General features: G+C 43.6%; 1 protein-coding gene across 2 annotated transcripts in view; it reads right to left on the bottom strand.

Moving 5' to 3' along the window:
- RUNX2 (RUNX family transcription factor 2) overlaps nt 1-27,811 on the bottom strand; it is a 71,950-nt gene that overhangs the window by 33,233 nt on the left and 10,906 nt on the right. For both annotated transcript variants that reach the window (XM_069975869.1, XM_069975868.1), the window contains exons 2-3: nt 26,202-26,358; nt 11,585-11,689 (exon numbers count right to left, since the gene is read on the bottom strand). In XM_069975869.1, the coding sequence (XP_069831970.1) occupies nt 11,585-11,689; nt 26,202-26,358 (262 nt within the window). The remainder of the gene's footprint in view (nt 1-11,584; nt 11,690-26,201; nt 26,359-27,811) is intronic.

The following is a 27,811-nucleotide window of genomic DNA, read 5'->3' on the forward strand; positions in this document are numbered from 1 at the left end:
ACCCAAAATCATGACTTAATGCCCAAAATAAGACATTTCAATGGATCCCCTCCTCAACACGGAATCGCTGGCGCTTGGCTCATAGACAATAGCTACAACTTATCTCAATTTACCAAAACAAAAATATTAAAGATCTCCATGTACTTTAGGCTAGGTCTAGAGATCAACTTTGATTTCCACTTAAAAAACTTGGATCTAAACTATTTTGTAATTTTTTTTTAGCATGCACCAGTTTACGACTTGTGGTGACCTCCACATTGCAGCCACTGTGTACAGGTTATGGCGCACGACTGTCACTTGTGAGCTCATAATTACGGTGTCAGAAAGTTATAAAGATTTGTAATTTACTTCTATTTAAAAATCTCAAGTATTACAGTACTTATCAGTTGCTGTATGTCCTGCAGGAAGTGGTGGATTCTTTCCAGTCGGACACAGTGCTCTCTGCTGCCATCTCTGTCCATGTCAGGAACTGTCCAGAGCAGGAGAAGTTTTCTATGGCATTTTGCTACTGCTCTGGACAGTTCCTGATATGGACAGTGGTGGCAGCAGAGAGCACTGTGTCCGAATGGAAAGAATACATCCCTTCCTACAGGACATACAGCAGCTAATATGTACTGGAAAACTGGAGAATTTATAATTGAAGTAAATTACAAATCTATCTAACTTTTTGATACCAGTTGATTTGAAAGACATTTTTTCCCGACGTTCTTCTTTAGGCTTCCATGCAGACTCGTCAAACCATCATATGACCATAGCAATGGTTGGACAAACTATTTTGTAATTTTTTTTAGCATGCACCAGTTTATGACTTGTGGTGACCTCCACATTGCAGCCACTGTGTACAGGTTATGGCGCACGACTGTCACTTGTGAGCTCATAATTACGGTCGAGCGGATTTGTCAAACTGTTTGAGTTCGGCAACGTTCTCCAAACCCAAATGCTCAACATTTGATAACCTGCGGCTGCAGAAGTTGGATGCTGCCCTAGGACTACCAGGAAACATGGATACAGACCATGGCCGATGGCTGTATCCATGTTTTCAAGGACCCCCAAGGGCTGTATCCAACTTCTCTTGATGCAGGGAGTCAAATGCCGAGCGTTCCGATTCAGAGAACATTGCCGAACCCGAAGAGTGCAGAAAGTTCATTCAACCCTAGTTACAGCCAGTATCATCTAGTGTTAATGGTAAAGGACTGTTCACTATGCAACCACAGACTCTCTATCCAGAGCACAACGCTGGAAGCCAGGACGGCACTAAATCCCAATCCGATCTGCCTCTTGCACAATACAATGATTTATGTGCGCTGCTGATCTCCTCGCTGCCATTCCTTCCAAACAATTACAATTTTTCGACATTCGCCTTAAACCATATTATCAAAATAGTCATTTTCTCTGAAACGAGATATCCATTTGAAATTGCTACTTGGTGACGCAAGGAATTTCCAGCCCACCTCTGGGCTCACACATCTTCCCCAGTTATTCATTCGCTCGGTCCCCGGGGTGCGCCTGTGCCAAACTCAACACCACTTATCTGCCAAAAATCATTTGCAAAATAATTTCCAGTGCAGACAGTGCAGATTGTAGAGGTCTATAAAGCAGGACGTCCTGGTGGATTATTTCCTGCAGCGGAGCTCAGGCTGATACAGAGGGTCAGGATCTGGATGATTTGTTACGGACGTTTGGAACATTTGAGCTGCCAGCCTGTTCTTCTTTTTTCCAAGAAGTTATATTTATACCCTGTTATTAAAGGGGAAATGTCAGGGTAGGGAAGAGCTGGCACAGTGCTCATGGCGCTCTCGTTTCAGGACTGGCATGGACCGAGAAAGTCGTGGATTAGATACAATGAGGAAAAGAGGGTGGCCTGAGGCTCTCTAGCTGTTTCAAAACTACAACTCCCATCATGCCATAACAAACTTAAAATATCTATAAATTAAAAAACCTAGGGGGAGATTTATCAAACATGGTGTAAAGTGAAACTGGCTCAGTTGCCCCTAGCAACCAATCAGATTCCACCTTTCATTTTTCAAAGAGTCTGAGAGGAATGAAAAGTGGAATCTGATTGGTTGTTAGGGGTAACTAAGATTATTCTACTTTACACCAGTTTGATAAATCTCCCCCAATATGTACACATTTTAATCCAAAATTTTGAGACTTGTATAAGCCCCACCCCCGAGGATCCTCTCAACACATTTAGATTACCATTCTTATCAGACACAGCTCAGATAAATGGTCTGTAACTAGTTTATTATTCAGATCAGTGACAAAAAAAAGTCTCTTACTATGGAGGCATTAAAGGGGAAGTGAGTTATACTTCTTTTCTCCTGGGGGGGTGCTGGAGGAAAACTGGAGGACTTGGCAGTGATATAGAGTAGATATTATCTGTACTAAAGGCTCTGGGGTAACCTAATATCCCTACAGGTTTCTGTATAGCGACATGTACTGTAGACAGAATGATCGCTCCATCTCAGCTGAGTTTTACCAGTTCATTACAATGTTAATTCATTGCTGTCTTCCACAAAGAAAATAAGACCACAAGTGATGGGTACAGCCATTATATAGAGATAGATAGATGATAGATAGATAGATAGATAGATAGATAGATGATAGATAGACCTTAGATAGATAGATAGATAGATAGATAGATAGATAGATAGATAGATGATAGATAGACTTTAGATAGATAGATAGATAGATAGATAGATAGATAGATAGTAGATAGATAGATATAGATATAGATATAGATAGATAGATAGATAGGAGATAGAGAGATAGATAGATAGATAGATAGATAGATAGATAGATAGATAGATGATAGATAGATGATAGATAGACCTTAGATAGATAGATAGATAGATAGATAGATAGATAGATGATAGATAGAAGATAGATAGATAGAAGATAGATAGGAGATAGAGAGATAGATAGATAGAATATAGATAGATAGATAGATAGATAGATAGATAGATAGATAGATAGATAGATAGAAGATAGATAGGAGATAGAGAGATAGATAGATAGATAGAAGATAGATAGGAGATAGATAGATAGATAGATAGATAGATAGATAGATAGATAGATAGATAGATAGATAGATAGGAGATAGATAGATAGATAGATAGATAGATAGATAGATAGATAGAAGATAGATAGATAGATAGGAGATAGATAGATGATTGATAGATAGATAGATAGATAGATAGATAGATAGATAGATAGATAGATAGATAGGAGATAGATAGATAGATAGATAAATAGATAGGAGATAGATAGATAGATAGATAGATAGACAGATAGATAGATAGATAGATAGATAGATAGATAGATAGGAGATAGATAGATAGATAGATAGATAGATAGATAGGAGATAGATAGATAGATAGATAGATAGATAGGAGATAGATAGATAGATAGATAGATAGATAGATAGATAGATAGATAGATAGATCCTCCAACCTCTTTCTATGAAGCTGCTGCAGAACACACTACATCTCCTCAGTGATGGGGGATATGTATGTTATGTACCTGCTGAGAGCGGGGGGGGCCACAGGCTAGGTGGGGTTATTGATGTATAGATAGGCTTCCTGTTGCTGCTCTGGAGGGCTCGCTCATGAATAGTGGGGTACACAGGGTGCATTGTTATAAGGCTAAACCAGCCCTGACTTGTAGTATGACGCACAGTATAATAGTCACTAACCAGGAGCTATGTAATGTAACAGTATAGGGGCTGCTACTGGCACCATAAGGAACCTTACTGGAGGCGTGAAAGCAGAAAACAGACCCCAATAATGCATCTTAGCCTGGACCCAACAGGAAACCTAATTCTAGGGTTCACTGCTAAATCTATAAAATCTTGGAAACAACCAGATAGCACGCCAACAATTAGGGTACAAGACAATGACACGCTGACACTTGGGGTACACAGTAGTGACACGCTGACACTTGTGGTACAGGATAATGACACACTGACACTTGGGGTACAGGATAATGACAGTGACACTTGTGGTACAGGATAGTGACACACTGACACTTGTGGTACAGGATAATGACAGTGACACTTGTGGTACAGGATAGTGACACACTGACACTTGGGGTACAGGATAATGACACGCTGACACTTGGGGTACACAATAGTGACACGCTGACACTTGGGGTACAGGATAATGACACGCTGACACTTGGGGTACAGGATAGTAACACTGACACTTGGGGTACAGGATAAGGACACGCTGACACTTGGGGTACAGGATAGTGACACGCTGACACTTGGGGTACAGGATAATGTTACGCTGATACTTGGGGTACAGGATAGTGATACGCTGATACTTGGGGTATAGGATAATTATACGCTGATACTTGGGGTACAGGATAATGATACGCTGATACTTGGGGTACAGGATAGTGATACACTGACACTTGGGGTACAGGATAATGACACAAGGGGTACAGGATAGTGATACGCTGATACTTGGGGTACAGGATAATGACATACTGACACTTGGGATACAGGATAATTACATGCTGATACTTGGGGAACAGGATGACACTTGGGGTACATCATACTGACACGCTGACAGTTGGGGTACAGGATAATGACACTTGGGGTGCAGGACAATGATATGCTGACACTTGGGGTACAGAATAGTGACACTTGGGGTACAGGATAATGACACGCTGACACTTAGGGTACAGGATAATGACACGCTGACACTTGGGGTACAGGATAGTGATACGCTGACACTTGGGGTACAGGATAATGACACGCTGACACTTGGGGTACAGGATAGTGATACGCTGACACTTGGGGTACTGGATAGCGACACGCTGACACTTGGGGTACAGGATAGTGATACGCTGACACTTGGGGTACTGGATAGCGACACGCTGACACTTGGGGTACAATACAATGACACTTGGGGTACAAGACAATGACACGCTGACATTTGGGGTACAGGATAATGACACACTGACACTTGGGGTACAGGATAATGACACACTGATACTTGTGGTACAGGATACTGACACTTGGGGTACAGAATAATGACACGCTGACACTTAGGGTACAGGATAATGACACGCTGACACTTGGGGTACAGGATAATGACACGCTGACACTTGGGGTACAGGATAATGACACGCTGACACTTGGGGTACAGGATAGTGACGTGTTGACACTTAGGGTCCTAGAACATGATCACTTACTACTTCTTAATTCCATATACTGTATGTCTCCTCCATGACTGCTCTGTATATTATATAGATAATGCGGTCGGTGAGGACACTGGACAGGACTGTGGGGTCAGGGACATAGGAATAGCTCCGCCATGCTGCCTGCCTGCAGCCCTGGAATGTGTAAACAGCCTTTGTATCCTTGCATCAGTTTCCTCAGAAGGTTGCTCAATAAAAATGCCTCTTGATGTGTCATTTCCTGCTTGGCCACAAGCCTAGCTCCTGACAGTCACCGAAAAGAACTAGCAGACTGGATGACGAGAGGACAGAGAGCGCACGCTGAGCCACTGCCGCACGCACATCACTATATACTGCACTATGGCTGTTATATGCAGGAGCATGTACCATGTATAACAGTGGCTTTGGGCCCCCATGTACCCTCTATAACATTGTCTTTGGGTCCCCATGTACCATCTATAACACAGGCTTTGGGCCCCCATGTACCATCTATAACACTGGTTTTGGGCCCCCATGTACCATCTATAACACTGGTTTTGGGCCCCCATGTACCATCTATAACATTGGCTGTGGACCCCCATGTACCATCTATAACATTGGCTGTGGATCCCCATGTATCATCTATAACATTGGCTGTGGATCCCCATGTATCATCTATAACACTGGCTGTGGGCCCCCAGGTACCATCTCTAACACCGGCTTTGGGCCCCCATGTACCCTCTATAACACCGACTGTGGGCGCCCATGTACCCTCTATAACACCGACTGTGGGCCCCCATGTACCCTCTATAACACTGACTGTGGGCCCCCATGTACCCTCTATAACACCGACTGTGGGCCCCCATGTACCCTCTATAACACTGACTGTGGGCCCCCATGTACCCTCTATAACACTGACTGTGGGCCCCGATGTACCCTCTATAACACTGACTGTGGGCCCCCATGTACCCTCTATAACACTGACTGTGGGCCCCCATGTGCCCTCTATAACACTGACTGTGGGCCCCCATGTACCCTCTATAACACTGACTGCGGGCCCCCATGTACCCTCTATAACACTGACTGTGGGCCCCCATGTACCCTCTATAACACTGACTGTGGGCCCCCATGAACCCTCTATAACACTGACTGTGGGCCCCCATGTACCCTCTATAACACTGGCTTTAGACCCCCATGTACCCTCTATAACACTGACTGTGGGCCCCCATGAACCCTCTATAACACTGACTGTGGGCCCCCTTTGGGTTAGCAATTCTTCCTCCTGACCCGCTTATATAGATTTAAATGAAATTACATTTAGGTCCTATGTAAATAAAATCCCTATAGCCATATATAAAGAGAATAAGGGTAGAATTACTCTTTAATGGAAACCAGGGGTGAAGCTTTTTTATTAGGAAATTAAATGTACATTTATTATTGGAATCATTTCCAGAGATGAGAAAAACATCTTCCCGGCCTACCCTATCACTGAACTGTAGGTTAATAGAGAGGGGCTGCCATATACACAGGACCCTCATCAATCAGGAAAGCAGCTGCAAAAGCATCTGGAGGACCCAACACGTCCACTTCTAAACAGATAATTAAATTGAATAGGATCTGTGTAATACTTTATCTCCCCTGTGGTGGCGCTGCAGGGAAAGTGAACATTTGCTGTCAGGTTTACAACTGGTTGATGGAGATCTCGGCAGCAGGTATGATAGGGCGACCTTTAATATGTCGGACACAATAGTTATATATTCAGTTTACGCAGTTCTTACAGCTGTGACAAACTTATTTTTAGCAGACCCTTTAACAAAAGGGACAGTAAAAGAAGACAATAATAACCAAGCGATTTTCTTAAAGCAGTACTGTCATTTCTAATAACTTTAGACACCTGATACAACTGACGGTTGATAGCATTATAAGTCTATGGAGCCTGACTCCTGCCATCTGGCAAATTAGGTGGAGGAGGCATGGGGGAGTAAAGTGCACACCTGCTTTCCCTGTCTATAACTCAGCTCGGAGGGTCTCAGGGCTAAGACCTGGTGCAATCTTAACTTTTGACTACTTTGAATGAAGTGTCAAAGGATATTACAAAAAGCAGTACTGTCGTAAGCCTAATGCAAGACCTCGGGGGCGGATTCAAAGAACACCAATGAGAGTATCTCTGCATCATGCCCTGCCCCTTAGGTGCTGCATATGTTTCTTTAACTTGCAAAACCACTTTTCACCACTGGTGGTCTACAATTATACTGTACATAAACCTATGCAGCAACTTCATCCTAAGATGAAGACTTAAAGGGTTTATCCAAACCTGCAGTGCATTACAAATTTTTATAAACAAGAGTGGCACTGCACCTGTAAACCCCTTACTGTGATGACTGGATCATGTCACTCTCTATAAATATAGGAATGAACCTACTTATCAAATAGCAATCCCATGTTAAAAGGGGTCTCGAATGACTCCACAGGAAGTGAATTTAACATCTGTATTTATGACGTCTGACACTACTGGTAATCTGCTGTGTGAAACATCCCACAGCCGCCCCCCCTCCCATCCCCCCGGGCTCCCCCCTTGTTTTTATGTCATCGGGAAGCAATCTGAAATCCGGTCTCTCCTCTTTCTCATCCGAGATGTATATGTCCAGGGAGTTAGTTTTTTTTTCCCTGTATGTCAAGATAAAAATAGTTTGCTGGTCCCGGACTGTTTCTCTTCTGGTTTTCTGGATCTTTGAATTCATATTCTTTAAGGGATTTTCTATTCTTTGTGAGCACAATGAATGTAATGAACAATAAGTGTTTCTAGTATATATAACTTATAGCTGTATACTGTCCCAACAACATGAGAGCACATAAGTATGTGATCCCAGGGGATCTGACTGCTGGGACCCCCAGCGATCTTCATGATCCTGAGTCTTTGGTCAGAATGGAGCAGCGGTCACACATATGCACTGGCACTTCATTCAGTGTCCATGGGGCTGCTGTGCTATTAGGATAATCCTATAGACAATGGAGTAAAAATGTGCAGGCATGATGGACGATCCTCGCGACCCCATTTCTCGGTCAGATCCCCAATGATCATACACATATCCCGTACCCTGTGTATAGGAGATAAGGTCCAGATACCTCTGGCCAGATTTGTAAAAACATTACTTATTCAATACATCTAAAATAAGAAAAAGTTCTACAAATAGTTTTGCTAAAAAGAAAAACTATGGTTCCTATACAGACCTACGAGTCTCCATGGTAACAGACTACAAACAAATGGTGTGTAGTCTGATTCTACAGTTACGCTAATTTCTATTCTCTATTTTTTATTTTATTTTTTTACTTTTTGCTGAACATACCCTTTAATGAAAACTATGGCTCACAAACCGCAATGGTAAAGCCGGCCTCTAACATAAAAGGGAAACTTCAGAATGGAGGTCACTTCTGTATTCTGGTTCAATTTCCCCCTCCCTAGCCCTGTCCCTTCCATAGCCAGGATGGCACCAGTCCCCTGGTCCTGTACCTTTATATTAGAAATGGTCGTCAGGACCCTTGATAACTACCCCACCACCACACACACTTGTTTGCTAATCTTGCAGCACTTGTACAAGGGGGCGGGGACATGTGGCCAACCTGAGGTAGCCTCTTAATTTCCACTGCTCTAATAGTACTTAGCAATGTACAACTGAAGGGATTACTTTAAATCAGGGATGAGGAACCTTCGGCCCTCCAGCTGTTACAAAACTCCAATTCCCATCATGCCTGGACAGCCAAAGGCTGTCCAGGCATGATGGGAATTGGAGTTTTGTAACAGCTGGAGGTCCATGGGTTCCCCATCTATTCTCTCACAGGTCTCAAACCTGCATCCCTTCATCTGTTGAAAAACTACAACTCCCATCATGCCACACTCTTGGCTGTCCAGAAATGATGGAAATTATACTTTTGCAACAGCTGGAAGGAAGCAGGTTTGAACCCTGGGATCAATGAGCACTTTTTCTATTCATCAAAGCATCCTGGCACTTGTAGTTCCACAAATCCCAGACACGGAACTTCCCGAGCCGTGGCTTAGCTTGTCCTATCTGCGTCTTCACAACTTGTTGGCAAACACTGAGAACTGAAACGTCTTCTTCCGATTAATCTGTCTGCCATAAATCATCGTGTTTCATAACATTCTCCCGTCTTATCAGCAGAATATAAATATTTCTCGCCTGAATCTGGGCATTCGACCTTAAGGAGCGGGTAATCTGCTATCTGGTGCCCGCACAGAGGCTGCATTGTGTCAGTGACATCACCAGACGAATGGGAGGAAATCAGGTCCATTTAGCTGCATCCAACCGTGGTAATTGCCCCTCGTTCTACAGATGAAACGATTATTTCCGCTATCGGCCAATTACCGTGAATGTGACATTATTAACAAGTCCGGGTGATGTCTACAAATCTACCGCAATGCCAAGCTGCAGAGTTCTACGCAGTACGGCTGAGGTGTCCCAGAATAATTCAGACTGTATTTACGTCATAGTCACGCTCCGCATTACAGGATTGTAGAGGGTACAAGAAATTGGGGGGGCTCATCCACTAAAGGGGTAGTTCAGCCAAAAGAAAACAAAAAATTCTTTCAAATTTGTAATTTACCTCTAATAAAAAATCATCAGTCTTCCAGTACTTATCAGCCGCTGTATGTCCTGCAGGAAGTGGTGTATTCTCTCCAATCTGACACAGTGCTCTCTGCTGCCACCTCTGTCTAAGTCAGAAACTGTCCAGAGCAGGAGAGGATTCACTACCACTCTGGACAGTTCCTGACATGGACAGAGATGGCAGCAGAGAGCACTGTGTCAGACTGGAAAGAATACACCACATCCTGTAGGACATACAGCAGCTGATAAGTACTGGAAGACTGAAGATTTTTTAATAGAGGTAAATTACAAATCTCTGGCACTTTCTGGCCCCAGTTGATTTGAGATTTTTTTTTTTTTTTTTTTTGCTGAATTCCCCCTTTAATGGGCTGCCACAAAGAATATCTCTTTCTTCCACAGAACCCAGTATGTCAGGCAGACCATTATTTATTTATTTTTTTAATGAACACTGTGCAATACCTTATTTCTCCTGTGGTGGCACTGTAGGGAAACTGAACACTTTCTGACAGGTTACCATCATAGTGAGACACTCTATGATCTGCTTATCATTACAGGACCCTTCTAACAGGAGGATTTATTAAAGGTTCTTTTATTCCTTTCCGGAAACAGCGCCATGATCTATCTGTTAATATACAAGCTGCAATACCAGACACAGCCTACATACAAACATGGTGCTGTTCATTGTTTTCGGACATTTTCTACTCGATTCATTATAACAGTTTTGACCATACTTGTTGGTTCACTTCTTCATCATTTCCAAGATCTCTTACTGCTGTCGGTGAATGGAAAGACTGTTGTATGTTTATAACAGAACCTGATAGAATAGTGCTGCACCATTGTTCTATGCTGATTCTGCCATAGGAGCTAATGGACCCATTATAAGTCATTGGGGGTCATCTGCACAATTTACATCTCTGACACAGCATAGATCACAAAGGATCCCTACACTGGAGTGTGTGCAATAAATTAAAGGGATGCTGTGGTAAAAAAAAAAAAAAAAAAAGCTTTTAAATCAACTGGTGACAGAAAGTTATATAGATTTGTAAATTACTTCTATTTAAACATCTCAAGTCTTCTAGTACTTATCAGCTGCTGTATGTGCTGCAGGAAGTGGTGTATTCTTTCCAGTCTGATACAGTGCTCTCTGCTGCCACCTCTGTCCATGTCAGGAACTGTCCGGAGCAGGAGAGGTTATCTTTGGTGTTTTACTGCTGCTCTGGACAGTTCCTGACATGGACAGAGGTGGCAGCAGAGAGCACTGTGTCAGACTGGAGAGAATACACCACTTCCTGCAGGATATACAGAAGCTGATAAGTACTGGAAAGCTTGAGATTTTTAAATAGAAGTAATTTACAAACCTGTATAACTTTCTGGCACCAGGTGATCTGAAAGCTATTTTTTTTTACCTTCAACTCTGAGGCTATGTTCACACAAGATAAGACAACGGCCGTTGTTGCACTGAAAACTACACTGAAATCAATGCCCAACAGCCAGAAATAACTGACAAGTCAATTATTTTCAACAACGGCTGCTGTTTGCATTGAAGTCATTGCAACACATTTCTCTATGACAAGAACGGCCGTTGTTTTAATTGAAAACAATGGTCGTCCTTTTCGTAAAAAATAAGTTGTGTGAACATAGCCTAAGACTGGTTTTCAGACTCTGAATGTAAAAAATGAATTTAAAAACAATCCATTCACTGACAGCAAGCAGACGTGTAAAGAAATAGTGATTAAAATAAGCAAAGCTGATAAAGTCACACAAATCTTTTTGATACGGTATATAGATAGGGAACTTACGTCTTGGTTCCCTCGGCCCGTCCACTGTCACTTTTATGGCTCGATGGTAGGTGGCGACTTGAGGTGGATTAGTAAAGACTGTAATGGTCAATGTAAAGCTCTTTCCTGCAGGAGAAAAGAGGTTATGGTGTTAAAAAAATGGTAACGTATTCCTATATACCAGTGTATACAGTATTACACAACAGTACAGCAGAGCCGAATTGGCGCGTTGACTGAGCATCTCTATGGTCAGAGTAAAGTAACGCTTCTATGTTATGGTTTTCAGATATGACATGAGAATGAGATTACATTGTGAGGGTGCTCTTACACAGTGCAGTACTGCACTGCCGTGCTTTTATTTTCATAAAAGAAGTCATTATTTGGGCTGGGAAAGGTGTCAAAGAGGCGGAGCATATGATTTTCTGGGCCTTAGCGCAGCCAAGGCTTACTGTGCTGTATGCCCGCCCCCCTGAATAATCAGTCATGTACACATACAGCACAGTGAGGTGTAGCGGTACTAGGGCCCAGAGAATAATAGGCTCCGCCTCTATGACACCATTCACAGCTGAAATAAAGGTGTTTTTTATGAAAATAAAAACACGGACTCAGGCAACAATGCTGTCATTGATATCTATCCAACAATGCCATAAGCTTATAAAGCGATCAGGGTTTAGAGATTTACTTTAAACTACTGCAGTTGAAGACATAGACGTGACTGACAAACCCTAGTTATGAATGACAAACCCTAGATGTGACTGACAAGCCTTAGATGTGACTGACAAACCCTAGATGTGACTGACAAGCCTTAGATGTGACTGACAAACTCTAGACGTGACTAACAAACCCTGGTCGTGACTGACAAACCCTATATGTGACTGACAAACCCTATATGTGACTGACAAGCCTTAAACGTGACTGACAAACTATAGACGTGACTGACAAGCCTTAAATGTGACTAACAAACCCTAGTCATGACTGACAAAGCCTAGATGTGACTGACAAGCCTTAAACGTGACTGACAAACCATAGACGTGACTGACAAACCCGAGACGTGACTGACAAACCCGAGACGTGACTGACAAACCCTAGATGTGACTGACAAGCCGTAAACGTGACTGACAAACCCTAGACGTGACTGACAAACCATAGACGTGACTGACAAACTATAGACGTGACTGACAAACCTTAAACGTGACTGACAAACCATAGACGTGACTGACGAACCCTAGACGTGACTGACATACCTTAGATGTGACTGACAAGCCTTAGACGTGACTGACAAACTCTAGACGTGACTAACAAACCCTGGTCGTGACTGACAAACCCTATATGTGACTGACAAACCCTATATGTGACTGACAAGCCTTAAACGTGACTGACAAACTATAGACGTGACTGACAAGCCTTAAATGTGACTAACAAACCCTAGTCATGACTGACAAAGCCTAGATGTGACTGACAAGCCTTAAACGTGACTGACAAACTATAGACGTGACTGACAAGCCTTAAATGTGACTAACAAACCCTAGTCATGACTGACAAAGCCTAGATGTGACTGACAAGCCTTAAACGTGACTGACAAACCATAGACGTGACTGACAAACCCGAGACGTGACTGACAAACCCGAGACGTGACTGACAAACCCTAGATGTGACTGACAAGCCGTAAACGTGACTGACAAACCCTAGACGTGACTGACAAACCATAGACGTGACTGACAAACTATAGACGTGACTGACAAACCTTAAACGTGACTGACAAACCATAGACGTGACTGACGAACCCTAGACGTGACTGACATACCTTAGATGTGACTGACAAGCCTTAGACGTGACTGACAAACCCTAGACGTGACTGACAAACCCTAGACGTGACTGACAAGCCTTAAATGTGACTGACAAACCATAGACATGACTGACAAACAATAGACGTGACTGACAAACCTTAAACGTGACTGACAAACCATAGATGTGACTGACAAACCCCAGACATGACTGACAAACCCTAGATGTGACTGACAAGCCTTAGACGTGACTGACAAACCCTAGACGTGACTGACAAACTATAGACATGACTGACAAACCTTAAACATGACTGACAAACCATAGACATGACTGACAAACCCTAGATGTGACTGACAAACCCTAGACGTGACCGACAAACTATAGACGTGACTGACAAACCCTAGACGTGACTGACAAACCCTAGACGTGATTGACAAACCCTAGACGTGACTGACAAACCCTAGATGTGACTGACAAGCCTTAAACATGTCTGACAAACACTAGACGTAACTGACAAGCCTTAAACGTGACTGACAAACCATAGACGTGACTGACAAACCCTAGATGTGACTGACAAACCTTAGATGTGACTGACAAGCCTTATGCCCCTATTCCACGAGTCGTTCCCAGCTCAGGGGCTGCTCGGAGGATCGCTGATCGTCCGGGCAGCCCATAGGATATAGCAGCATCTGCTGCCGACGCTCCTATTCAACGGAGCGACGGCAGCAGATCGCTGCTATATCAGTCGCTTGTTTTTTAACATGTTGAAAAACAAGCGACTGCAACGATCAGCCGATATGAACGATGTCGGCTGATCGTTGCACTCTATTCCACGGGACGAATATCATTCGTAGCGGCCGATAGCGGCCGAATACGAACGATATTGCTCCTTTAAACGACCCGTGGAATAGGGGCTTTAGACGTGACTGACAAAACCTAGACGTGACTGACAAAGCCTAGATGTGACTGACAAGCCTTAAACGTGACTGACAAACCATAGACGTGACTGACAAGCCATAGACGTGACTGACAAACAATAGACGTGACTGACAAACCTTAAATGTGACTGACAAACCATAGACGTGACTGACAAACCCTAGACGTGACTGACAAACCCTAGATGTGACTGACAAGCCTTAGACGTGACTGACAAACCCTAGACGTGACTGACAAACCGTAGATGTGACTGACAAACCCTAGATGTGACTGACAAGCCTTAAACATGACTGACAAACCATAGACGTGACTGACAAACCCTAGATGTGACTGACAAGCCTTAAACATGACTGACAAACCCTAGATGTGACTGACAAGCCTTAAACGTGACTGACAAACCATAAACATGACTGACAAACCCTAGACGTGACTGAAAAAACCCTAGATATGACTGACAAGCCTTAAACATGACTGACAAACCATAGACGTGACTGACAAGCCTTAAACGTGACTGAGAAACCATAGACGTGACTGACAAACAATAGACGTGACTAACAAACCTTAAACGTGACTGACAAACCATAGACGTGACTGACAAACCCTAGATGTGACTGACAAGCCTTAAACGTGACTGAGAAACCATAGACGTGACTGACAAACAATAGACGTGACTAACAAACCTTAAACGTGACTGACAAACCATAGACGTGACTGACAAACCCTAGACGTGACTGACAAACCCTAGATGTGACTGACAAACCCTAGTCGTGACTGACAAACCCTAGATGTGACTGACAAGCCTTAAACGTGACTGACAAACCCTAGACGTGACTGACAAGCCTTAAACGTGACTGACAAACCCTAGACGTGACTGACAAACCCTAGATGTGACTGACAAACCCTAGACGTGACTGACAAACCCTAGTCATGACTGACAAACCCTAGATGTGACTGACAAGCCTTAAACATGACTGACAAACCATAAACGTGACTGACAAACCATAGACGTGACTGACAAACTATAGACGTGACTGACAAACCATAGACGTGACTGACAAACCCAAGATGTGACTGACAAGCCTTAGATGTGACTGACAAACTATAGACGTGACTGACAAACTCAAAATGTGACTAACAAGCCTTAGATGTGACTGACAAACCCTAGACATGACTGACAAGCCTTAGATGTGACTGACAAACCCTAGACGTGACTGACAAACTATAGATGTTACTGACAAACCCAAGATGTGACTGACAAGCCTTAAACATGACTGACAAACCATAGACGTGACTGACAAACCCTAGACGTGACTGACAAACCCTAGATGTGACTGACAAGCCTTAACCATGACTGACAAACCCTAGATGTGACTGACAAGCCTTAAACGTGACTGACAAACCCTAGACGTGACTGACAAACCCTAGATATGACTGACAATAGACGTGACTGACAAACCCTAGATGTGACTGACAAACCCTAGACGTGACTGACAAACCCTAGTCATGACTGACAAACCCTAGATGTGACTGACAAACCCTAGATATGACTGACAAGCCTTAACCGTGACTGACAAACCATAGACGTGACTGACAAACCCTAGACGTGACTGACAAGCCTTAAACGTTACTGAGAAACCATAGACGTGACTGACAAACCATAGACGTGACTGACAAGCCTTAAACGTTACTGAGAAACCATAGACGTGACTGACAAACCATAGACGTGACTGACAAGCCTTAAACGTTACTGAGAAACCATAAACGTGACTGACAAACAATAGACGTGACTAACAAACCTTAAACGTGACTGACAAACCATAGACATGACTGACAAACCCTAGACGTGACTGACAAACCCTAGATGTGACTGACAAACCCTAGTCGTGACTGACAAACCCTAGATGTGACTGACAAGCCTTAAACGTGACTGACAAACCCTAGACGTGACTGACAAGCCTTAAACGTGACTGACAAACCCTAGACGTGACTGACAAACCCTAGATGTGACTGACAAACCCTAGACGTGACTGACAAACCCTAGTCATGACTGACAAACCCTAGATGTGACTGACAAGCCTTAAACATGACTGACAAAGCATAGACGTGACTGACAAACCATAGACGTGACTGACAAACTATAGACGTGACTGACAAACCATAGACGTGACTGACAAACCCAAGATGTGACTGACAAGCCTTAGATGTGACTGACAAACTATAGACGTGACTGACAAACTCAAAATGTGACTGACAAGCCTTAGATGTGACTGACAAACCCTAGACGTGACTGACAAGCCTTAGATGTGACTGACAAGCCCTAAACGTGACTGACAAACTATAGACTCTACTTACAAACAAAAGATGTGACTGACAAGCCTTAAACATGACTGACAAACCCTAGACGTGACTGACAAACCCTAGATGTGACTGACAAGCCTTAACCATGACTGACAAACCCTAGATGTGACTGACAAGCCTTAAACGTGACTGACAAATCATAGACGTGACTGACAAACAATAGACGTGACTAACAAACCTTAAACGTGACTGACAAACCATAGACGTGACTGACAAACCCTAGACTTGACTGACAAACCCTAGACGTGACTGACAAACCCTAGATGTGACTGACAAGCCTTAAACGTGACTGAAAAACCATAGACGTGACTGACAAACAATAGACGTGACTAACAAACCTTAAACGTGACTGACAAACCCTAGACGTGACTGACAAACCCTAGTCATGACTGACAAACCCTAGATGTGACTGACAAGCCTTAAACGTGACTGACAAACCCTAGACGTGACTGACAAACCCTAGTCATGACTGACAAACCCTAGATGTGACTGACAAGCCTTAAACATGACTGACAAACCATAGATGTGACTGACAAACTATAGACGTGACTGACAAACCCAAGATGTGACTGACAAGCCTTAGATGTGACTGACAAACTATAGACTTGACTGACAAACCCTAGACGTGACTGACAAACCCTAGTCATGACTGACAAACCCTAGATGTGACTGACAAGCCTTAAACATGACTGACAAACCATAGACGTGACTGACAAACTATAGACGTGACTGACAAACCCAAGATGTGACTGACAAGCCTTAGATGTGACTGACAAACTATAGACGTGACTGACAAACTCAAAATGTGACTGACAAGCCTTAGATGTGACTGACAAACCCTAGACGTGACTGACAAGCCTTAGATGTGACTGAAAAACCCTAGACGTGACTGACAAACTATAGACGTTACTGACAAACCCAAGATGTGACTGACAAACCCTAGACATGACTGACATTGTCCCCCTGATGGGTTATGATTGTACCGTCAGTAACCTTACTGACACAGAGCACCCGCGCTTCCTCCACTCCCTGTCCATTTGCTCGCTCAGTGGGAAAATACTATGTGATGATGAGCCTGGATCCCTCAGCGTCTGGCTACATGTCAGTAAGGGACTGCACGCCAGGAGGCCTGACGGTTGTAATCTGTTGATATATATGACGGTTTTTCCTGTGTGAGCGACTTCTGCAAACTGTTTTAGGAGAGGAAGGTGTAGGCGGGAAGCAGTGACTCAACAAACCGTCACCAGTCCCTAACTGATCTATGGGGATGCTTCCTGCTGGGTCTAGTGTCAGTGTCCAGCACATTACCGCTCCTATTATTAGTACATGAATCCCACGCGTTTCAGGCTATAATAGTCTATGCCAATAGCCGCATGCTACTATTAATAGGAGCTTTATAATCTATCAATCTTGGTTTAAAAATATCAAACTTTGCCCGATGCACTAATAATGTAATCTGCATCCCACGCCGCTCCCACTCTCCCTCCACATTGAGGTTTCGTTCATGGTGACATCACATCACCGCAGCGGTGACATCACTGTGAATAATGTATCATCGCCATGGATGAAACAAAATCACACATGGAGGGACAACTAAAACGGCAGTATATCTGTGACTAGTGGCAAGAATTGTTAGTTGTCTATACTGCATGCAAAGAACCTCTCTAATTTGCATAATATTTTCCCATGAAGCATTGCACTGGGTCTCCTCAATGAAAATCAGTTCTCCTTTTGACTAGAGTTAAAGGAGAAGTCCGTCCGTTTTTAAAATCTGGCAGCTAGCAGGGGAGAATTTGATCAGGAGTAGGGATGGTCCGAACCTGCCGAGGTTCAGGTTCGTACGAACCTGAACTCTCGGCTTCTGATTCCCACTGTTTTCCACCTCCGTGGAGAGGGTGGATACAGCCTGAGGACCGCCTGGAAAACTGGCATACAGCCTATGGCTATGGTTGTATCCCAGTTTTCCAGGCGGTCCTCCGGCTGTATCCACCCTCTCCACGGAGGTGGAAGACAGCGAGAATCATTGCCAAGAGTTCAGGTTTGAATGGACCATCCCTAATCAGGAGTACCTCTCCCCGTGCCTGCAGTGAGCGGCGGGACTGCCCTAGGGACCCGCCCGGAAGAAAAATGCCTGATGGACTGGCTGCTCAGCCAATCAGTGACTGGGGCGCATCCCGCCCCAGTCACCGATTGGCTGAGCGGCCAGTCCATGAGCCGGGTCATGACATGCCAGCATCGGAGATCCCGGAGGGGGTCCTGAGGCCAGTCGCGGGAAATGGGTTTTATATTTCTCATGTTGCCTTATGTTAGTATAGCAAACAATTAGTTACATTCACAAAGAGTGTAGAAACAGCACCCCTCTTGTCCTCAGTTCTGGTGTGGGTTTTGCAGCTCAGTTCCATTGAAGTGAATGAAGCCAAATTGTAATACCAAATACAACCTGAGGACAGGGGTGGCACTGTTTTTGGAATAAAACTGCTATGTTTTTCTAGACCCAGATAGCCTCTTTAAGACACCATTGAATCAGATTTCAAGTATAAAGGCCCTGTTACACAAAGCTGTTATTGGCCATATTTGGTTAGTTATTGCCCATTACGGACGATAATCGCTTTGAGAAATAAAAGGCAACAATCAGCCAACATGCATAATGTCAGCTGATCGTCGTCTTTTATTGTCTTTCAACATGTTGAAAGACTAACAACTAGGATAGCAACAATCTGTTGCCCCTATTACATGGAGCGTCGGCAGCAGACCACCACTATCTCCTATGGGCTCCCGCTGCTCCTCACGGGAAACGAGGAGCAAGCGAGCGCTGACCTGACAGCCCGACGCTCGCTTGCTCCCACCAGTCGCCCTGTGTAACAGGGGTTTAAATTAGCACTGCCATTAGCTGTATCAGACTCACATATAGACATCCAGTCTTAAAGGCGTTATCCAAGACTACAGAAACATAGCAATCTCTTTGTCCTCTGTTTGGTTCTGCAGCTCAATATGGAGTTGCAATAATGAACACAAGCAAAGGACAGGTGCGGTGCTGTTGGAAGAAGTAAACCATGGTGGAGATTTATCAAACATGGTGTAAAGTGAAACTGGCTCAGTTGCCCCTAGCAACCAATCAGATTCCACTTTTCATTCCTCACAGACTCTTTGGAAAATGAAAGATGGAATCTGATTGGTTGTTAGGGGCAACTGAGCCAGTTTCACTTTACACCATGTTTGGTAAATCTCCCCCCCTGTTTTTCAAATCTTTCAATCTTTCTGTCAAACTGTCGTCAGAAAGATATATAGATTTGTAATTTACTTCAGTTTAAAAATCTCCATTCTTCCAGTATTTATCAGCTGCTGTATGTCCTGCAGGAAGTGTTGTATTCTTTCCACTCTGATACAGTGCTCTCTGCTACCACCTCTGTCCATGTCAGGAAGTGTCCAGAGCAAAAGAGTTTTTTTTTATGAGGATTTGCTACTGCTCTGGACAGTTCCTGACATGGACAGAGGTGGCAGCGGAGAGCACTGTGCAGACCGGAAAGAATACACTACTTCCTGCAGGACATACAGCAGCTGATAAGTACTGGAAGACTGGAAATTTTTAAGTAGAAGAATTTTGTAAATCTTCTATGACATGATCAATGACAGAAGAGCAGAGGATCTAGAGGGAAGCTCCGGGGGCTCCTTGTCGTGTAAGATGTGCAGTGAAGTATACGCAGACAAGTACGGGCCCATGTCTCCGACACAGGAGGAATCTTCCTCTAACTCCTGCCTGCTTCAAAGGGAAAGCTAAAAAGCCCTGTTCTTTCTCCTCTAAGATCACAGACGTGATGGAGGGGAGGGAGGGGGTCACTTCTGTGTGGACATAATTACCCCCCATCAGACGCGGCTTTCTTCATCTCCCATCCGTGAACACCCCGCGAGCTGCCGCCTCGGCTCCTTTTCCCTCCTTTTTAAATATTAAGATGACTCCTTGGGATGCGGCCAAGGCCCCGGGTCTGGATGGTAATAAGGAGAACATCCTTTGTTTTTCTTTTAAGTCACTCGGATAAATTGGCCTCATACGTCCCGGCGAGAAGCGCGCTCGCCTTGTGCGTTATAACTTCCATAGGTCACAGGTCACGGCGGCGTTATAATGGGACGCGTCAGTCTGTAAGAGCTACTTCACTAGATCCGCTGTGTATATGATGGCTTAGTCAAGCATCTGTATCCAATTGGGCCCTGCTGCTAAGATGGTGTATCTAAGCTTATCAGGTGTGATACGCTCCCGCAGAACACTACAGCGTTTACAGCCTATGATGTAACATTGTAAGATTTCACAGTAAAATAAGCGTGATAGTATGCTGTATCATACTGTGCTGAGCTTTTGTATCTAAGCCTAACATATTAACATGTGTGACACAACTGAGACACTGTATCTAAGCTTATAATGTGTGATATGGTCTGGTGTGTTAGTGTATTTAAATTAATGATGTCTAAGGGTGCGTTTACACAGAGAGATTTATCTGACAGATTTGTGAAGCCAAAGCCAGGAACAGACTATAAACAGAGAACAGGTCATAAAGGAAAGACTGAGATTTCTTGTCTTGTTAGATCCATTCCTGGTTTTGGCTTCAAAAATCTGTCAGATAAATCTCTCTGTGTAAACGCATCATTACACAGCCGAAATTGATGTATCTAAGCTTTGCATGTGTGATACTGTCTGCTGAAGCTTTCATATGTGGTACTATCTACTAACCAGTGTGTGTAAGCATCTTATCTGTGATGCTTTCTGAAGAGCTACGGCATCTAATGATATCATGGGTGTTGTATCTAAGCCTTGCATAGTGGTACTCTCTACTGAGTGAATATATCTAAGCATCACATGTGATGCTGTCTGTTATAAACTAAGGTATCTAAACCTACTGTGTATAATAACATTCGCTGAGCCATGTATACAAGCCTATTATGTGTGGCATTAAGCCACTGTATCTCAGCTTATTATTCTGAGTTCCTGTATCTAAGCCTTAAAGGGGTACTCCAGCTAAAAACTTTTTCTTTCAAATCAATTGGTGTCAGAAAGTTATATAGGTTTGTAATTTACTTCTATTAAAAATTCTTAAGTATTCCCATACTTATCAGCTGCTGTATGTCCTGCAGGAAATTTTGTTTTCTTTTCAGTCTGACACAGTACTCTTTGCTGACATCTCTGGCCGAGACAGGAACTGTCCTGAGTAGGAGAGGTTTTCTATGGGGATTTATAGAGAACTGAGACTGTCTCGGCCAGAGATGTCAGCAGAGAGCACTGTGTCAGACTGAAAAAATAAACATTTCCTGCAGGACATACAGCAGCTAATAAGTACGGGAAGACTTGAGAATTTGTAATAGAAGTAAATTACACATCTATATAACTTTCTGACACCAGTTGATTTGAAAGAAAAAAATTTTTTTGCTGGACAACCCCTTTAATCAATTCATGTGTCATGTCTGCTGATTTGGTGTATCTAATCTGATCATGTGTGATACTCTCTGCTGATCTGGTGTATCTAATCCTATGATGTGTGATACTGTTTGCTGAATTGGTTTATCTAATCCTATCATGTGTGATACTGTTTTCTGATCTGGTGTATCTAGTCCTATCATGAGTGATACTGTCTTCTCATATGGTGTATCTAATCCAATCATGTGTAATAGTGTCTGCTAATCTGGTGTATCTAATACTATCATGTGTGATACTGTCTTCTGATCTGCTGTATCTAGTCCTATCATGAGTGATACTGTCTTCTCATATGGTGTATCTAATCCAATCATGTGTAATAGTGTCTGATGATCTGGTGTATCTAATACTATCATGTGTGATACTGTCTTCTGATCTGGTGTATCTAGTCCTATCATGTTTGATACTGTCTTCTCATATGCGGTATCTAATCAAATCATGTGTGATACTGTCTTCTGATCTGGTGTATCTAGTCCTATCATGTGTGATACTCTCCTCTCATATGGTGTATCTAGTCCTATCATGTTTGATACTGTCTTCTCATATGGTGTATCTAATCCAGTCATGTGTGATAGTGTCTGATGATCTGGTGTATCTAATCCTATCATGTGTGATAATGTCTTCTGAGCTGTGTATCTAGGTCTATCATTTGTGATACCCTATTAAGGATCACACAGCGCTACATTACACATCATGTAATTTTAAGGATGTCATATAAAGGTTTTTCATCAGGAAAGCTGTTGTATCTAAGCTGTAATGTGTGATACTATCCCAGAGATGTATGCACAGTAGTGTACGAGTTTTTATATGTATGATTCTAGGAAAATGTTTTCTCTGACCCCATTACATTAGGACTGTATAAAGATTTGCAGGGCACCTCCGATTCATCATGGGGTTGTACAATATGCCCCAATTGTGATCTCAGGAGGGGTGACGGGATGCGCTTCATACAAATAACTATTCTTTCTAATCTCTTAATGTCTGCTGCACATTACTAAGTGTAGTCAAGGTCCGAGATACGGGATAAGGAGCCTGGCCTTCACTCTGCAGCCAAACCATGTCTGCCATGTATTCCGCAATGGAAAAATCCATCAAGTGAATATATCCATAGAGGCCTGATACGCATTAACCCCTTCATGACCAAAGGTCACTGATGCCAGTTGATGTCCAGGTCACATTGAAGCAATACTCCTCCTTACCTTCAAAAAGGCGACCTTCTAAAGGCAACAAAAATGCAATGTGTGAACAAAACCTTGGGGGGAAGTGTGTAATTACTATATAACCTGATTCGATAGCGATAGCAACAGCGGCTGAATGGGAAGAGGCTAGGGATCTGTAAAGGGAGATCTGATAGGTGATGATGTCATCCTGTAGTTCACAGGAAGTGAGCTGACGCAGGACAGACCGCTTTCAGTGACATGTTAAGCACTATAATTTTCTATGGGTCAGAAGGGTGAACACATGACCTAGCTACTGTAATGAAACACATAGATGCACTTTTGCTGAAAATAAAAAAGATGGCGCTGAAGACTAGTGATAGTGAGTGAGCATGATATGGACCCCCAACCTGGAGTGCTTCATTATATATATACTATATACAGATAAAAAACTATATACCTAAAGAAGGGAGACCAGAAGAAAACATATAAAGGGGCTATAGTATACATAAAAATGTGAAAATAGTTTTACTATAGATTATTTTCTAGGCTGAGATATGATCACTTGAAGTTACAGGCCTAAAACCTGAGGCTGCACTACTGAGAAATTCTGATAACATCATGTGTCCCGGGTTACCATGGAGACTAAACCCAAGTGTATCATATCTGTCTGATATGCCCATAGCAACCGATCGCTGCTCAGTTTTCTTTTCCCAAATGGCTTTGGTAAAATGGAAGCTGCGCTGTAATTGGTTGCTATGGGGAACAAAGGCAGTTTTGATGAAGTATATGCCCACTGTTTTAAGCTCTGTGACATCACTGCACCTGGCAACATGATGTCATCAGAATCACTATTCATGTATTGGCCCTATTAAAGTTATTATATCCCAGCCAAGGGGAAAGATATGACATCACTTAACCTCATCTCTATTCAGGCTCCGGCCTACAACTACAATGATCATATCTCAGCCTAAAGGAATGATATGACATCACTTAACCTGATAAGTTTCAGAATGTGACATGATGTTACATACCTCCCAACTTTTGCAAAGAGCAAAGAGGGACATGTGCGCTGCGGTCCCCATAGCCACGCCCCCATAGCGACCCTCCATAGCCACGCCCCCATAGCGACCCTCCATAGCCACGCCCCCATAGCAACCCTCCATAGCCACTCCCCTACAGTCACCACATGCTGCTGACTGAATAGTGCCCTATATAGTATCCAATCCCCCAAAAAATGCCCTATATAGTATCCAATCCCCCATTATAGTGCCCCACATAGTATCCAATGCCCCCATATATGCCCCACATAGTATCCAATCCCCCACATAGTGCCCCACATAGAATCCAATCCCCGACATAGTATCCAATGCCCCCATATAGTGCCCCACATAGTAGCCAATGCCCCCATATAGTGCCCCACATAGTAGCCAATGCCCCCATATAGTGCCCCACATAGTAGCCAATCCCCATATAGTACCCCACATAGTAGCCAATCCCCCCATATAGTGCCCCACATAGTAGCCAATCCCCCCATATAGTGCCCACATAGTAGCCAATCCCCCCATATAGTGCCCCACATAGTAGCCAATCCCCCCATACAGTGCCCCACATAGTAGCCAATCCCCACATAGTGCCCCACATAGTAGCTAATGCCCCCATATAGTGCCCCACATATTATCCAATCCCCCATATAGTGCCCCACATAGTAGCCAATGCCCCCATATAGTGCCCCACATAGTAGCCAATCCCCCATATAGTGCCCACATAGTAGCCAATCCCCCCATATAGTGCCCCACATAGTAGCCAATCCCTCCATATAGTGCCCCACATAGTAGCCAATCCCCCATAGAGTGCCCCACATAGTAGCCAAACCCCCATAGAGTGCCCACATAGTAGCCAATGCCCCCATATATGCCCCACATAGTAGCCAATCCCCCATATATGCCCCACATAGTAGCCAATCCCCCATATATGCCCCACATAGTAGCCAATCCCCCATATAGTGCCCCACATAGTAGCCAATCCCCCATATAGTGCCCCACATAGTAGCCAATGCCCCATATAGCGCCCCACAGAGTAGCCAATCCCCCCATTAGTGTGGCCCCAGCGGAAAAAAACAGTAACTCACCTGTCTGCCGGTCCCAGCTGCTCCTCTCCCGGCAGAGCGCGCACTCCTGTCATCCTCCGGGGCGGACAGCGGGGTACAGAGACACTGACTGAGCCGGAAGTGACCTGCAGCCTCTATATGAATTACTTCCGGTACAGTCAGTGACTCTGTACCCCGCTGCCCGCCCCGGAGGATGACGGGAGTGCGCGCTCTGCCGGGAGAGGAGCTGCTGGGACCGGAGGACAGGTGAGTTACTGGTTTATTGTTTTTTTCGCTGGGACCACATATATTGCGGGACACGGGGGGCCGTTCCGGGACCGCGGGACAGAACCCCGAAAACGGGACTGTCCCGCGAAATCCGGGACGGTTGGGAGGTATGGATGTTATGTCACATGTCACATGTGACATGATGCCATCAGAATCTCTATTCACACTTGGGGCCTACAAATTCAAGTGATCATTTCTCAGCCTATGGGAAAGATATAACATCACTGCACCTGACAGAATTCGGAATGTGACATGATGTCATCGGATTCTCCATTTAGGTTTCGGGCCTACAACTTCAAGTGATCATATCTGAGTCTGGAGCAGGAACAGGAAAACTTTGGCCCTCCAGCTGTTGCAAAACTACAATTCCCAGCATGCCTACAAGGCATATGGCAATGAATGAGCTCCGAGACATGAAAAGCAGAAACTTCTTTTATCAATGAGGAACTGGTAGTCGTATGTTATGTATCTATAGAGACGGACAGCAGCAACACGCTGGTGCCCTATAAGACGGAAAAAGGGTTTGAGCCACAAGATTTTCAATTTCAGAAGCAGGGAACCTACCTCTTCCGCTCCTGCCCACAAATCTCAGGTCGTTAAACCTCGCCACTTGATTTTTCATGACGGCAGAAGCATTCCTGAGTTCAGCAGAGTAGTTTTCATCGTTCCCCGCCATGACGGTGACCACAGAGCCATCGGGCACCTCTCCTAGTGCAACCACCTGTGTAAATACCAGTGTGGACCATTAATGAGATGCAGTCATGGGGGATGTAGGGAATGGATGAGGGGAGTTATAGTTCCATTGCAGACAAGCCTTCTACAGATCTTACAACACAGAAACCTATAGACAACATTAAACCTCCCAGAAATATAATGTCGTCTCATTTTCTAGATTTTTTTTTAGTATATGAATTTAAATTTACTTTTATTTAATGCAGTCTGTATTAGGCTATGTTCACACAACATTTTTTCAGCTCTGTTTAAAATTACGTCCGAGTCTATAAAGGACGTCATTTAGCAGCCTGGCCTCCACTTAGTGCAATGACGGCTTAGTTTGCTGTAACTAATTGGCCTTTGGATGCGGCTTAATTGAAAAGTCCATTGAATTTAATAGTAAAAACTGAGAAAGAATGGTGACAAAAGAAAACCTGTGTGTGAACAACTAATAAAAAACGTCTGCTGTTTGCAAAAGACGTCCGAAAAGAATGATCATGTTCATTATTTTGACGTTCGTGGTAAAAACGTCCATTATTCAATACATTGTGCGCATTGGACGTCCCTCTTCCCATTGACTTCAATGCATTGCCATTGCAGTCAGTTAAATCGAGGCAAAAACGGGCGTTTTTTTAAATATCAAAATTAAATGCCTTTTCTTTAATTTTGACGTTGTGACGTTGTGTTAACATAGCCTTAAACTCCAGAGCTGCACTCACTATTCTGCTGGTGGGGTCACTGTGTACATACATTACATTACTTATCCTGTACTGATCCTGAGTTACAGCCTATATTATACTCCAGAGCTGCACTCACTATTCTGCTGCTGGGGTCACTGTGTACATACATTACATTACTTATCCTGTACTGATCCTGAGTTATATCCTGTATTATTCTCCAGAGCTGCACTCACTATTCTGCTGGTGGAGTCACTGTGTACATACATTACATTACTTATCCTGTACTGATCCTGAGTTACATCCTATATTATACTCCAGAGCTGCACTCACTATTCTGCTGGTGGGGTCACTGTGTACATACATTACATTACTTATCATGTACTGATTCTGAGTTATATCCTGTATTATTCTCCAGAGCTGCACTCACTATTCTGCTGGTGGGGTCCCTGTGTACATACATAACATTACTTGTTTCAGTCTTGTAAGCTTGTTACATTACCATCTGATAAGGCTATTTATTACAGCTGGCGATTGGCTGTCAGATGAATAAATGCTCGCCCTGTCTGATGCTCGAGCTGTGTAAAGGTTAGTACCCCAATGCTGATCAACAAGATCAGCCCTCGCCTACCTTGCAGGATCAGGCATCTAATAGGGCCCTTCAAAAATATAGATGCTATAGATTTCAGCAGACCTCACAGGAAACAGAGAACGTAATGTGTTTGGAGCATGCATAATGCCCTGAGTTATACCTTAGGCCATGGCTAGGACCATTATGCATGC

This window comes from Dendropsophus ebraccatus, chromosome 6 (assembly GCF_027789765.1).
Source record: "Dendropsophus ebraccatus isolate aDenEbr1 chromosome 6, aDenEbr1.pat, whole genome shotgun sequence".
NCBI lineage: Eukaryota > Metazoa > Chordata > Amphibia > Anura > Hylidae > Dendropsophus > Dendropsophus ebraccatus.